Source organism: Rhinatrema bivittatum, chromosome 1 (assembly GCF_901001135.1).
Source record: "Rhinatrema bivittatum chromosome 1, aRhiBiv1.1, whole genome shotgun sequence".
Taxonomy (NCBI): domain Eukaryota; kingdom Metazoa; phylum Chordata; class Amphibia; order Gymnophiona; family Rhinatrematidae; genus Rhinatrema; species Rhinatrema bivittatum.
In genome coordinates, this window is record NC_042615.1 from 404,106,221 (window position 1) to 404,121,828 (window position 15,608).

At 44.4% G+C, this 15,608-nt stretch overlaps 1 protein-coding gene across 4 annotated transcripts in view; it reads left to right on the top strand.

The window, feature by feature from the left end:
- Window positions 1-258: 258 nt before the first annotated feature.
- The window catches only part of MFHAS1 (malignant fibrous histiocytoma amplified sequence 1), a 286,744-nt gene continuing 271,394 nt past the window's right edge, over window positions 259-15,608 (top strand). For 2 of the 4 annotated variants that reach the window (XM_029602118.1, XM_029602127.1), the window contains exon 1: window positions 259-3,324. In XM_029602118.1, coding sequence (XP_029457978.1) covers window positions 348-3,324 — 2,977 coding nt within the window. In that variant the 5' untranslated portion in view covers window positions 259-347. Of the gene's footprint in view, window positions 3,325-11,307; window positions 11,362-15,608 lie in introns of all 4 variants that reach the window. The other 2 variants (XM_029602136.1, XM_029602110.1) reach the window with 2 other exon arrangements.

The window sequence follows — 15,608 nt, forward strand, 5'->3', positions numbered from 1 at the left end:
GAACCAGCAATGAAGTTAGTGAGCTAAAATCCCAAACAAGGCCCAATTACCTTATTCACAGGGAAGGTGCCTCTCCCCTTTCCCTAACCTCCTGTTTTTAAGGTGAGGTTAGAAATCAGGCTACACTCTTCCTAACCCACCTACATTCTAACATCGTCCAGTCTTACAGGAACAGAGCCTTAGAACTGAAAAGTTTCAAAAACGTTTATCTTAAAACATAACTGCCACTGGAAACAAAAAAGAATAAAAACCCCGTACCTCTGCACTCTTTGTTGAGAAGGGGAGGAGCCTTTTGGTGGTGTGCAGGGTGCGCGCTTCCGCCCTTGCACGAGCCTCGCCGGTCTCGGATGAGCTGGTGGCAGCGGGCGGCCAGGGGTGAGAGACCCTGCTGTTCCGGCCTGCTATGGCCAGCATGTAGCGGGCTCCTTTCGCCGGGCCCTGCTTCCGGCGTTATGACTGAGCCGGAGAGCGGCGAGCTGCGGGAGGCTCGGTTGTGGCGGGACCCGGCGCTGCGCTCCCGGAAGGTGCGGGGAGGCGGCGGTGAGCTGTGCCGGCATCCTCCAGACACAAGAGTCGAAGAGGCGCCGGAGTCGACGCTGTCCACGGACCTCTCCGACGTGGAGGTGTTGAATCTGGACAACCGGGAGCTGGAGGAGGTGCCGGCGGCGCTGGCCGGGCGGCCGCTGGAGAACCTGCACGCGCTGATTCTGCGACGCAACCGCCTGCTGAGTCTGCCCGCCGCTTCCGCCCTACCCTGCCGCCTGGCCGAGCTCGACCTCAGCCACAACCGGCTGCAGGCGTTGCCCGAGGCCTTGGCGCCGCTGCGGGGGCTGCGCAGGCTGCGCAGGCTCTGCCTGGGCCATAACCGGCTGCAAGCGCTGCCCGGTCAATTGGGCGCCTTGCGGCTGCTGGAGGAGCTGGAGCTCAGCTTTAACCGCCTGCGCTGCCTCCCCGACTGCCTGGGCCTCCTGCGGCAGCTGCGAGCCCTGGACCTGGACCACAATAAGCTGCTCGCCTTCCCCCGCCCGTTGCTGCAGCTGCCCGCACTAGAGGAGCTCGACCTTTCGGGCAACCGGCTGGGAGCGCTGCCCGACGAAATCGGGGCTCTGCGCGGCCTGAAGTTGCTCTGGCTGAGCGGCGCCGGCCTGCCGGAGCTTCCCGAGGGCTTCTGTCAACTCAGCGGCCTGGAGAGCCTCATGCTGGATAACAACGCGCTGTCGGCGCTGCCCTCCCGCTTTGAACAGCTGCAGAGGCTCAAGATGCTCAACCTGTCCTCCAACGCCTTCCAGGAGTTTCCTGACGCCGCCTTACAGCTGCAAGGGCTAGAAGAATTGTACTTGAGTCGCAACAAATTGTCCGCTCTGCCTGAAGCTATATCCGGGGTGAGCAGTCTCCTAACCCTGTGGCTGGACAACAACAGGATTAGATACCTGCCCGACTCCATCGTGGACCTGCAGGAATTGGAGGAACTAGTACTACAAGGCAACCAGATCGCCATTCTACCGGACAACTTTGGGAAGCTGGCCAAGGTCAGCATCTGGAAGATAAAGGACAACCCTCTGATCCAGCCGCCCTACGAGGTATGCATGAAGGGTATCTCTTACATTGCTGCCTATCAGAAGGAACTTGCTCAGTCCCAGCCTGCGGTGAAGCCAAGGTTGAAACTGGTACTTGTGGGTCTGAAAGATGCTGGGAAAACTGCTTTGAGGCAGTGCCTGACTAGTGGGCGTCAAGAGGCAGCCTTGGTGCAGGGCAGCAAAGGCGTTGAAGTCACTAACTGGACAGCTGATGCCGAGAGGAGCCTCACCTTTATAATCTATGATTTAGCAGGAGATCAGAGCTATGATGTCATTAAACCTTTCTTCCTTTCACCTGGAGCCCTTTACATCTTGGTGGTAAACTTAAAAGGTTATGCTTCCAGGCATTTTTATGCCTATGTTGGTTATTTTCTACATTGTATCTGTGCCAAGGTGCCACATGCTGTTGTGTGCATAGTGGGGACACATGCTGACCTGTGTGATGAAAAAGAGCTGGAGGAGAAATGCCTGGATATCCATCACCAGATTTCTCTGCAGGAGAAGAAAACCTCTTATTTTTTGCAAGATTTGGCGCAAAAGATAGATGAGGCCCTGAGCCAGGATTATGATATTCGTGCCTCCAGTCCCCATGCAACATTTTATGGCGTGAATGATAAGAACCTGCAGAGGAGAAAAGCTCAGCTTCAGTATCTGCTGAAGAGTCGCCTGCAAATCCTCTCTCCTGTGCTTTGTGTGAGCTCCCTGAAGTGCTCCAACATCCAGCGCCTGAGAGATAAACTGATGTCTGTGGCAGAACACAGGGAGATATTTCCAAACTTGCACAGAGTTCTTCCTAAATCCTGGCAGATGCTGGAAGAACTGCACTTTAAACCCCAAGAGCTGTGGCTTACCTGGTGGGATTCAGCTCGTTTAGGGTTACAGGCAGGGCTGACAGAGGACAGGCTGCAGAGTGCCCTTTCCTATCTGCATGAAAGTGGGAAGTTGCTTTATTTCGAAGATAATCTGACCCTTAAAGAGTATGTATTTCACAATTTAACAAAACTGATTGATATTTTGAATGTCTTTTTTCAAAGGGATGCTACAATTCTCCTTCAAAAGCTTTTGAGTGATACCAATGTGGATGAACTACGTGCCACCCAGCTGCATCATTATGTGGAAGGATTCCTTCTCCATGGGCTCCTTCCTGCTCATATTATCAGGCTGCTGCTTAAGCCTCATATCAAAACCCATGAGGATCTGCAGCTCATTCTGGAGCTCTTGGAAAAAATGGGACTCTGCTACTGCATCAATAAGCCAAAATCGAAGCCTCTGAATGGATCCACTGCCTGGCACAAGTTCCCCTGTTATGTAAAGAATGAGGTGCCTCACGCAGAGGCCTGGATCAATGGCACAAGCCCAGCGGGGCAATCATTGGTTACTGAACAGCTGCAGATAGACTACAATTTTCCATTTATTTCCCCCCTGGGTTTATTTGCACGTTTTAGCGTCCAGATTAATAGTCATGTAGTTCATCGCTCAGATGGTAAATTTCAGATCTTTGCTTATAGAGGGAAAGTGCCTGTTGTGGTGAGTTATAGACCTGCCAAAAGTGTACTTCAGCCAGATACTTTGTCAATTGCCAGCCATGCTTCGCTACCAAATATATGGACTGCATGGCAAGCCATAACACCACTGCTAGAGGAACTGAATGTACTTCTTCAAGAATGGCCAGGTCTTTATTATAGTGTACATGTTCTCTGTTCCAAGTGCCTTAAACGAGGATCGCCCAACCCACATGCTTTCCCAGGTAAGACTCAAGCCTGTTTGTAAGCATTTATTTATTTATTTGTTTTTATTTATTTGTTGGCATTTATCAACCACTTTACTGTTTGTACATTGCTTTGGATGTTTTTTAATTTAATAATATTCAATTCAAAGATACAATATTTAGGGTGTTGTAATTGAATGTAACAAGTTTTAAAATGCTAAAAGGAAGGTTTGTTCTCAGTATGCACAGCACTTTTAAATATGGTAAAACAGAGAAATTTATTTTTAGTAGTTTATAATCAGTTATTTTTCTTATTTGTAAATTTTTTTTTTGAAACTTCAAGCCAGCATTTAAAGAACAGTGCTTGTGAGATGGAATGAAACATTAGATTGCATTATGTCTTATTTTTTTTCAGGCAATGGTAAAATCCAAGTAACTACTGCTTTAGCATAAAGAAAGCATTGCCTTCATTATACATAAGAATTACAGATGTGCACCAGATGAGGGAGATTGAGGATTGATGTGTGATGGTTTAAACTAAAATTAAGATTAATTCTTTTCTGAGAAATTATTTAAATAGTGTTTTCTCCATGGATCCAGAATTGGAGAAAGCACTTAAAAAAATTAGGAATACTTTTATCTCTGCACTCAAATAATTTCTGACATTTAGGGGGTATTTTTTAAATCTGGTTTTATGCATATAAATAGCCATTCTAAAAGGCTCAGTGCATGTGAAAGTACATTCATAACCTGGTTTCCCCGTGTTCTTTTTCATGCACCTGGATGGTGGTGGTGGTGGAGTTGACCTATGTGCATGGTTTTTTGTTGTTGGTTTTTTTTTTTTTAAAGAATGCATATAAGCTACCCTGCACAAATTATGCATTGTTTGGAGCAAGTGTAACTTTGTATTTGGAAACTTGTGCACATACAAGGCCAATTACCTGAGGATTTTCAGAGAGAACTTTTATGCATGTTTACTTTGAAAATATTGGCTAGTCTACATGTACAGATTACAGACACTTACACATGCACATATAAAATTACATGCAGACTTAAGCCAGTATTTTTAAAGCAAAATTATATAGAGAAATTCATCATGAAAATGCTTGTGAATTGGCTCAATATACACAAATTACATCCAACAAAGTTGCACCTGCTCTTCAAAGGGCATAACTCAGTTTCAACTCCACCCCCTGGAATGTCTATTCCTAATGTGTGTAAAAACATGTGCAAACTGGGTTGAATACCTACAGTACCTGAATGTAAACCAATGTGATATCTCAGATCGAATGTCGGTATATAAAAAAAAAGTGTACTCTTATTTGCACTGAGCAAGGGTCAATTTTAGAACAGCCATTTATGCACACAAAACCAGGTTTTGTGTGTATAAGTGGCTTCCAAAATTACCCCCTTAGCATTCAGTATTCTAAAGTGTGCTAATGCTAACACACTAAAGCATGTTTAATGAATGTTAGTGTATTAGTCTGCTTTTTAATATTAATATAAACTTAACATGGCCTAAAGGTTAATGAGCCACTTTAAATATGAATGCATGCAAAGCTGCTCATTAATATCAAATGGGCCGATACAGTACAGTGCGCTCCGGAACGCACTGTTAACCCGCCATTGGACGCACGTTTTCGACACTCTAGTGTTACCCATTATTCAGTATGGGGCCGAAAATGCGCATCCAATCCCCCGAACCTAATAGCGCCCGCAACATGCAAATGCATGTTGATGGCCCTATTAGTTATTCCCGCGTGATTCAGAAAACAAAATGTGCAGCCAAGCCACACATTTTGCTTTCAGAAATTAGCGCCTACCTAATTTCTTCGGGCACCAGGAAAGGGCACAGAAAAGCAGTAAAAACTGCTTTTCTGTGCACCCTCCGACTTAATATCATGGCGATATTAAGTCTGAGGTCCCGAAGGGTAAAAAAAAGTAAATAAAAATTTGAAGTCGGCCCGCGGCTGTCCGGTCAAAAACCGGACGCTCAATTTTGCCGGCATCTGGTTTCCGAGCCTGTGGCTGTCAGCGGGCTCGAGAACCGGAGCCGGCAAAATTGAGCGTCTGCTGTCAAATCTGCTGACAGCCGCTGCTCCAGTCCAAAAGGAGGCGCTAGGGACGCGCTAGTGTCCCTAGCGCCTCCTTTTGCCTGTTTTTACTGCCGGGCCTCATTTAAATACCGAATCACGCGCACAGGAGAGTGGGCGTTCGCCCGCTCTCCCGCTTTTTTACTGTATCGGCCCGAAAGTAAGTTCCGCCGGGCCTAATTTGCATAGTGAATCGCGCACACAGGAGAGTGGGCGTTCGCCCGCTCTCCCGTGGACTTTATTGTATCAGCTCGAAAGTAAGATTTTGTGAGAGCATCAGCAGGCGAACATATCTGCTGATATTCTGGTTCCAACATACCTGACTCTTAAGATCCCATTGTAACCTGATAACTACCCCCCCCCCCCCCCCCCCCCCCCAATATGAATAAAGGACTTCCCTGGTCTAAATGATCCTCTTTTCCCTTCTCTACCCCCAAGAGTGTTGATGAGGGTTTTGAAACTCCATGTCCTTCCTCCCCAGCCCCTTACTCTTTCTAGGGGTTAGAAGGATCACTAATCCCATCCATCTGACTTTCACTACAATATGTCATTGGCTGACCTGACGCTATCCTTTGCCCTGTGCATTTGTGGGGAAAAGGAAAGCTTTAGATTAGCCAGTGCCATTTTGTGATTTGGAGTAAGTGGGGCAGGAGAGAGAGGGAATTTCTTCTGTTCCCACCTGCTTTTATAGAACCTTGGGTGGGGGGAAACATGGTGAAAGGAAGAGTTGGGACTTGGGCCACACTTGGAAATTCTTGAGGTGAGGGAAGGGTTATCAGCCTAGAGGGGGGATGTTTGCACCACAAAAGCCCTTTATTCATGCAAGATGGGGGAGAGGACCAGCCACAAACTTTATTCACTTATGGGGGAGTTGGAGGCAGAACATTGAGTTTGGTAATACCAGATGCAGTAACACAGAAGCATTACTGCCACAAATTACACACATACATTGAGGGCCACAGTTAAACATCTGGTTAACATCTGATGTAGCAAGGACTTTTAGCATTTTTGTACATTTACTATTAAATTAGGTACCATTGTTAAAATTGGTGTATTAACTTGTTCAGCTTAGCACGGCCACCCATTTATTGAATCTTGTCTGATTTCATAATTCAATAAGAAACTTTTCTGTTGAGATGGATTTGAGAAGGCATTGAATAAGAGGAGCAAGTGTCCTTGTCAGCAACATTTTCTTGAAATAGTATCTCAGAATGAAAGTCTGTTTGGCAAAAGAGAATCTTGACTTTATCAGTCCTGTTTCTGCATTCATCCAGCAGCAAGCTTTTCCTGTCAGATGGTGTATTATTTATTTATTTGATTTATATTCCGACTTTCACACACTTCAAAGCGCATTACGTTCAGATACTGTAGTTATTTCCCTGTGCCCCAGAGGGCACACAATCTAAGGGGGTCATTTATCAAAATGCGGTAAGGCGTTTTCACATGCGTTAAGGGCTTATCGCATGCAATAGGCCTTTAACGCATGCGATAGCACCATATCGTATGGTGCGATGCAAATCTGAAAAAGAAGAGGAGTTAGGGGCGGGAGTGGGCTGGGTTTGCCAGTCTGCGAAGTGCTATTGCACAGACTTAACGCTGATTTTTAACTACACCTTTTTCAGTAGCGTTAAGCCATGCGATAGCTTGCGTTATGGGGCGGCAAGGTATTAGCGCATTTCGCAATGTCTCCTGAAAGGCCTGTTTTAGTAGGTTTGAAGCTCCCGGAGCACCAGCTGAGCCATCTGGGGGGGAGAGACAGACAGACTAGCCATAATGTCCTCTCCCTAGATAGAGGCCCACCTAGTAACTCGAGATGAGGTTTGCATATTAGTGTAGGGGATTAGGGGGCCACTTTGACATTCAACGTGAGACGTACGAACAGACGAGTGGTCTCTTCTGAAGATTTGATGACCTTCGGGTAACCTGGGTAACATCAAGTTAGGTGGAGAGAACATTAAATCTCATCTTTGGGTGAGTTTCCTCACTACGAAGGTCATCAAATCTTCAGAAGAGACCACTCTTCTGTTCGTACGTTGAATGTCAAAGTGGCCCCTAACCCCCTACACTAATACGCAAACCTCACCTTGAGTTACTAGGTGGGCCTCGCATAGGTATTTGTATCCCTGTGTAGGGAGAGGACATTATTCATTTTCTCTCTCTCTCTCTCTCTCTCTGTTATCGCAATTTGTGTTAACTTTGCTCTTTTGCATAGGTAATTAGCGCAAACTGTGATAAACTGTATATTAGCATAAAACACGCTCCATTTGCTATCGCATCCAGGCCTAAGTTTGTAGCAAGACACTATGAAGTGACTTGCCCAAGGTCACAAGGAGCAGCAGCAGGATTTGAACCCTGGCTTCCCTGGTTTGTAGCTCACTGCTCTAACTAGTAGGCTACTTCTTCACTCCTGTTATAACTTTGTAAAACATCTACTTGTATTATCTCTTGTGGAAAGCTGTGCATGTTGAGAGTGCTATGTAAATAGCGATTACCTGCATTCTTCTATTACGTTTCCTTACCCCCCTCCCAAACCATCAGCAATCCAGTTCACTATACAGGGTCCCTTTCATGACACACAAGGGATCAGCCCAATATGACACACAATTCTGTATACCCTCATATTTTTAAGTTACGAAAGACTGCTGCCATGTAACGATTTTTTAAATATTTTTTGAAGCCCAGCTTATTAGTTGGATATTGTCTGAAATTTGAAAATTATAGATACAGTATGTATAGAAAGTTAAGTATAATCTTACTTAAGCATACAGTGCTTTTAAAATGGACTTGTTATACCTAAATAGTTTTACAGGACGAATCAATTGTGCAGGCATCCAGTTTCTGAAGCTGGTTCGCTACAGAAGCAGCGTTCAGTCCCCCACAAGGTGGGGATCCCAGCCATTGTTCAAGAGCAACACCTACCAAGAATTGTGGAGCGAACTGCCCTTCTTGGCTTTTTGCCTAATTCTATTTCTGTGATGGCTGGGCTGAAATAGATGGGAGGAGAAGTAGAAATGTAGGAAAACCCTGAGCAGTTGTGAACGAAGGATCATGGTGCTAGTAGAGGGAGATTCCAGCTGACTTGGAAGCCCAAAAGAGCAGGAGGAAACAGTTGAGACACAACTTTTAGGGGATGTGATACATGGACTTATGTAGATCCTAGAATACTAATTCTATTAACAATTTAATATTTATTTATCTTGTACGTAATTAACCACTAAGGCATTTTCTCCAGATTTGTGGATGCCACATGCTTTAGTGCAGTGGTTCTCAACCTTTTTCCTGTCGTGACACACTTGATGGACAGTGCTCACTTGTGTGACCCCACCACTCACAACAAACCACAGCTAAACTTAAAAAAAAAAAAAGCCTCACTATTACTTTTATTGTTAAGAATGACACAAGGGAAAGATAATAATATTCTCTCTGAATAGAAATACATTTTTGTACAAACTGCATTCTCTGTCCCTTGGGTGGCCACCAACTTTTTTTCTGCTGTCACTCTTGGGCCCAGCAGGGGAAGGTAGAACCAGTTATTTTGTTTTTTTATATCTATGTTCATCGGACATATCACACACCAGTTTACACTGTAACAGAGGAGTCTATTAGCATAGACTTCTTGTTTACATTGGAACATTGTGACATAAGATTGAAACTTTATAACATTTTGCATTGAAACTTTGTAGCATGCATAACAGTTGTTCTGTTGGGCGTCATTATGAGTCATATTAGAGGTAGAGAAAATCATTTAAAACTTTGCATCAAGTGTAGTAAGAAAGCTTGTGTTTTTGGGGTTGATCATAATATGTGATTATGTAGATCTGATGTGGGTGTTGAGGGAGTGGGAGGTGAGTGAGGGAGAGCTCGTGTACATGTGGTGGGTGGTAGTTGGGTATGCTTTTTTGAAGAGCCATGTTTTGAGGTTCTTTTTGAATGATTGGGTTGTGAGGTTGAGCCTGAGTGTGTGTGTGTGGGGTGGGGGGGGGGGGGGGGGTTGGCTGTTCCAGAGTGTTGGACCTGCCACTGTTAGGGATCATTCCCTTGTTGAGGTTAGGTGGGCCATTTTTGGTGATGGTGAGGGAACGAGTCCAGTGTTAGTGGATCGGAGTGTTCTCTGGGAAGATTGAAAGTGAAGGGCAGGGCTCAGCCAGTCCCATTTTTCAGTGTATAATACTTTGTATTGAATTCTGTGTGAGATGGGCAGCCAGCCAGTGCAGGTTTTTGAGGATTGGTGAGATATGTTCAGATCTTTTGGAGTTTGAGAGTGATCTTGCTGCTGCATTTTGGAGCAGCTGTAGTGGCCAGAGAGAATTGGATGGGAGGCCCAGGAGTAGGGCATTACAATAGTCTAGTTTGGAAAATAGCAGTGCTTTATTTAGAATTTTTATATACCTGTAATAAAATTACCTTTTGTGGGCTTGATGTGGGGACGCCGTTTTCGCCGGCTTTGCCGGCCTGCACGGTGCTTTGGGAATGCTCACTGAGTATGCGCGTTTGTGCATGGGACGTCTCGGGCACGCGCGCGTTCGCGTGTCTTAACTGTGCTGAGAGGAAGCGTTGGGGTTGCCTTGGCAACTTGACAGCAACCGCAAACGCAGCATCTCAGCCTGTCTCTGAATTCACTTTTTAAAAGAAAAGTATCTGTAGCTTTGAAAATTCATTCTAAGTTTCTGGTAATGAAATTAGACTTGCTTTTAGTGAACCTGCTTTGAATCTTAATTGTCAACTTGCTTCAGCTGTGTTTTTTTATTTACTGAGTGTTGGAATTACTCCGTTTATCTGCCTTGAAAACAAGTGTGTTATTAAAGAACTCTTTAAGCTTCCTCTGGATACAAGTTTTGCTTCAATTCAAGGTCAGTGTTTGAAAGACTGTCAAAGATCCATATAAATTCTAAAATCTTAAATTTAATTAGAGTCCACAAAAATCAATATAGACAGTTAACAATACCGACATTCTTGATAAAAATATCAAATCATATCGGTTTACAATGGAACAGAATAATCGCAGTTATGGCGTTACATAGAACAAGTAGTCAAACATTGAAAACAGGTGAATATAAGTAAAATTATAAATACTTATGAGTAAGCAGTTCCAGTGAACCGCTATAACTATTATAACTAACAGTTAATTATAACTAAGAATATCCGCAGTGATAACTAAAGGTCCCTCCCCCAGTTGAGAATTTCTGAGGTGATTTCCTTGGTAACTCAAAGGTGTACCTTGGTCCAGTAGCCTGTTCCTGGCGTGGACTTAGCTGCTTGTACAGCTGAAAGGCAGCGGGTACAGAAGGCAGAGCACAGCAGTGATGGCAGATGCCATCTCCTTCCGCAGCCGGAGACAGTCTCTGTGCTCAGCTGGTAAGGTCTGAGTTCCAATAAGTTTAAAAAAAAAAAAAAAAAAGGACCGAAGAAAGAGCTTTTTACCTACAGAGACAGGGTTTGTTTTTTGTTTTTTTTTTTTTAGACCTTCCTTTGATCTCCGTGCTCTGTGCGCCGTCCCGACGTCATTCCCACTCCTGTTTGGGGTTAAGGGAACTGGGCACATTGGCGGGTTGAGTAGCCCAGGTGGGCTAGGCCCTATGGTAGGCTTTTCTTGGCACGCTGCATGGTAGGCCGCAGCAGCGTTTTCACACGCTTGTGCATGCTTTCTGCCCTTTACAGGATGTCAGTGTGCTCAGTGCATCTGCTCTGTGCATGTGTTGTGTGTGCTGCGCTAAGCGCAACTTTTGTGTGCATAACTTTGAGCGTGGTACGCTCCAGCAGGGCGCACTACTAGTGTGTGTGCCTTGCCGCGCTTATTGCTGGGGCGCCTATAATTTGTGTGCGTAACGTTTTTGAGCACGAGCCATTTGAATACACAGTTACTGTTGCTCATGGTGCCAATAAACAAGAAGCCTAAGCCCCTTTCTCTTTGTGTTGCCTGTCATATTAGGGCTTCTCAGCCTGATCTGCCTTCCAACATGTGTCTGACCCAAGAAACACAAAGGTAGGTGATCTAGAAGAGCTGTTAGGAAAACAAAAAGGATAGATACCTGGGTCTTTTTCAAATCTTAATTGGAGTAGAAATGTGTTGCCCACAAATTGACTTTAAAAATGGATGAGTGATAGCGCTTAGAGATTTGCTTTTTCGAGAGTAGAGACCATATACCCGATGGTAGAGCGCAAGGTAATTTTGCTATTTTAATGCTTTTTTTCAGTTTAATGGTATTGACCAGAAACTTGTCGGTATGTTTGTTCGTAATTACAAAACTTTTTCTCCATGCGAATTACTTAGAAGCGTTATGAATAATATCTAGCGAATATATCGAGCCGTTTTGAGAGACAATTACTTTCAACATCGCATTTAATACTACATGATTTTTTTCCGTTTACAACTCGGGTTAACATTAATAGCATGGGCTTTAGATAGCAGACTGTAAACATTTTTTATGGAGTACTTAATTGCATATAGACATTAAATTGCGTGAATGTCCCTATTTTTGATATTTGCTAGTGTTTTGAATGTCCATTAGTGTAACGTTGAACAGTACTACAGATACTCGGTGCCATGTTGAACATGAGTGAATAACAGCATACAGAAGTTTTCTAAAGAAACTATATAATTAAAAATATTTTTCGAACTAAGTTGAACATTTTAGTAATCTATCTATACTCTTTGGGTTCGTTATTGACAGGAGAACACTGCCGATATTGATAGGATGTACCGACACATTTTAAATTTCCTTTAACTACTGTAACAGTAATTCTCATGTATAATGCTGTTCATGATTTGGTTTGATATTTTTTAAACTGCAATCCAACGCTTTCATGACTGCTGAGTGTAGCTTTGCAGAAGTAAATACTGGTTGGTTCGCAACTTAATATGGCTTTGTGATATGATCAGTTACCTGACATCAGGATTAACAAAAAAATAGATTATAAGTGACAGGGATGGAATGTGTGTCTTTCTAAGGAGCATTTCTTATACATACTCTTCAAGCCTAATACCGGAATATTTTTATAATAGGCGCAATGAGGTGACTTGATTTCATCAAACTACGATCATGTCCTAATGAGACAAGGTACATGCTTTTGAGATGACATGAACACACAGTAATACTCAAAGTTTTATGTAAACTTATAACCCACGAATGTTATGTACTTTTCCAGATTTATTACCATCATGGATCACTTACAAATAATAGTTGGTTATGAGTTTGAAACCACCAACATTTTGAGTCCAATGAGTGTTTAAGGTAAAGATGAACAATGACATGAACTATTGACTTTGTCAAAAAATTTAATAGTTTGCGATTATAAATAAAATAGATTTTTGATAGTTTTTTTTTAAAAACGATTTTTATTCGATACAATAAACTTGGTTTAAAATATTTTTAAGCACATAATTAATACACACAACAATTCTTCCTTTTTTAACAAATAGGTAAAAGATTACTGTATCATATTTTAATAGCTACATATGTCACCATTTATCATTTCATCCATAACTCGTGTGTTCTTATCCATTATTAATTGATTTAAATTTTAATTACAATGTTTTGTATGATTTATTTGTAGCCCCTGAGGCAGCAGCTGTGAAAGCTACGAAACTTGGCCTGAGTCGGGCAACACATTTTAAACATGTCTCTACTCCAATAAAGATTTGAAAGACCCAGGCATCTATCCTTTTTGTTTTCCTTCCAATATGTGTCACCACTGTTCTGATGCTCAGGGAGAGTTGTCTGCCTCAGAGTTTGCTAAACCTGGATCCTCTCATTCTGATGGTGGTCTGGTTACGGTTTTGGCTGGAAGTGCGCCAGATCTTGGTATACCCTTGACTGGCTCCTCTGCAGGAGATGGCAGTTCAATTGGGCCTGCTCCAGTACCTTCTGGGCTTGGTCTGGATCCGGCTGCTTTTTCTTGGGTGGAGTTTTTTTTTCAAGGTTTACAAACTTTTGTTCAGGCGTAGTCTTCCATTTTGCCCACTTTGGTCAGGTCAGACCCTCAGCCGGTGGCCCCTCCCTCTTCCAGTCCTACGGTTAAGTGCCATGGCATGCCTTGGTTCGCCACAGGTATCCCCAGTAGAGACCTGGATGAGGCGGATCCTGATTCCTTGGAAGATAGTGAAATTCCTCCTGGTTTGGAGTCATATCAACCATGCTATGGTTCTCTCATAGAGATGAACTACTGGCCCTGATTTCCCAGACATTGAAGATGTTGGGAGTGCCTGGGGTGGACTCTGTGTCAGAGCCAAAGTATCCTATTTTGGTCTCCTTGCGTAAAGCCTCTTGCTTTTTTCCTGTTATGGACGCCATTCAAGAATTGATTGATCTTGAATGGGACGCCACGGAGGCAAATTTCAAAGGGGATCAGGCATTGGAAGGCCTATACCCTTTGGATCCAACTGAGAGGGCGCTTTTGCATTTTCACAAAGTAGATGTGCTTGTCTGCACTGTATCTAAACGGACAACTATCCCTGTGGAGAGAGGAGTGGCCTTGAAGAGGATGTGCATGATAGGCTGATTGAATCTATCCTTAAGCAGGCCTTTGACGCAGTGGCATGACCTTGCAGACTGCTTCCGGTTGTGCTCTTGTGGCATATTCTTGTCTGCTTCTCTCTCAGGAGATGGATGATTCGGGGGTAAATTCCAGAGCAGCTATGGAACCGGCAGCCACCTTTTTGTCACACGGGCTGTGCTTTAGTCCGTACCTCAACCAAAGTAGTGCTTCAGAAGTGGTGGCCAGACATCAGCTATGGTTGTGGAATTGGTCAGCTGACACAGCCTCCAAAGCTAATCTTACAAAAATGCCCTTTAAAGGCTCACTCTTGTTTGGAAGTGAGTTGGAAAAGCTGGCCAGTAAGTGGGGCGAAGCTCCAGTTCCCCGGTTACCGGATGATAAGAAGCAATTGCGGTGCCTCCTTTCCATGAAGGGTCGTCTCAGGGGTTCCAAGCTTTTTCGTCCCTACAGAAATCTGACCTTTTAGAGGACTTGGCCTTTTGATAGGTCTCAGCTCTTTCCTCCCATATAGTCCAAGAGAAGGAGCAGCCTTGGTTGGCGGCCCATCCCGATCTGCCCAATGAAGGTTTACCAACCCACCTTCAGGAGGAGGAGGAGATAGTGGGATGCCTATCTCTCTTTTAATAAGGGTGGGTTGAGATCACATCGGATAAATGGGTCCTGAAAGTGATATGGGAAGGATTGTATGGCGTTTTGCAGCATTCCTTGGGGCATGGTGTCTCTTTGCTACTCACCGTAGAAGAAGCAGACAGTGGAGTCTGAGCTTCTGAGGCTCCTTCAGCCGAGGTCTGTGGTTCCCGTGCCTATGTCTCAGGAAATTACAGGGCGCTATTCCATTAATTTTGTTGTACCCAAGAAGGAAGGTTCCTTTCGTCCCATCCTGGACCTCAAGAGTGTCAACCATCATCTGCGGGTGACTCGTTTTCATATGGAAAACTTACGATCTGTGATAATGGCCATACAATCGGAGTTTCTGACCTCCCTGGATCTGTCCAAGGTTTACCTTCATATTCTCATCTTTTTAGAGCACAGTTTTCTACACTTTACAGTGCTGGGTCGCTGTTATCAGTTTTGGGTGCTGCCTTTTGGTCTGACCACCGCCCCCAGAATTTTTTCCAATGTTATGGTGGCCGTGGCAGCGGCGGCATTGAGAAAAGATGGGATCCTGGTACATCCATACTTGGACGATTGGCTGATTCAGGCCAGGTCTTTGGTGCCCAACAAGGTAATTTTCTTGCTGCAAGAGCTCGGTTGGGTGGTGAACCTGTCCAAGAGAAATTTCTGGCCTTCTCAGTTGGAGTATGTGGAAGTTCACTTTGACATGAAGCTGGGCAAGGTTTTCCCGCCAGACGTTCGCATTCAGAAACTGATGTCTCAGGTACGTCAGTTGATAAACGCTATATGCCTGACGGTGTGGTCTATCTACAGGTGCTCGGCTTGATGGCGTCAACCCTAGAAGTGGTCCCATGGGCGAGGGCGCATATGCATCCTCTTCAGCACTCACTGTTGTCTCGTTGGAACCCGCAGTCTCAGGACTATTTGGTTTGGATCCACTTGCCGATGGAAATCTGCTCTCACTTCCAGTGATGGTTGAAGGAGGCTTATCTGAGAGATGGAATTTCCCTGTTCTCCCCTTGGTGCTCACGACAGATGCGAGTCTCCAGGGTTGGGGAGCTAATTGTCAGGAACTGATGGCCCAGAGACATTGGACAACCAGAGAGGATCTTTGGAACA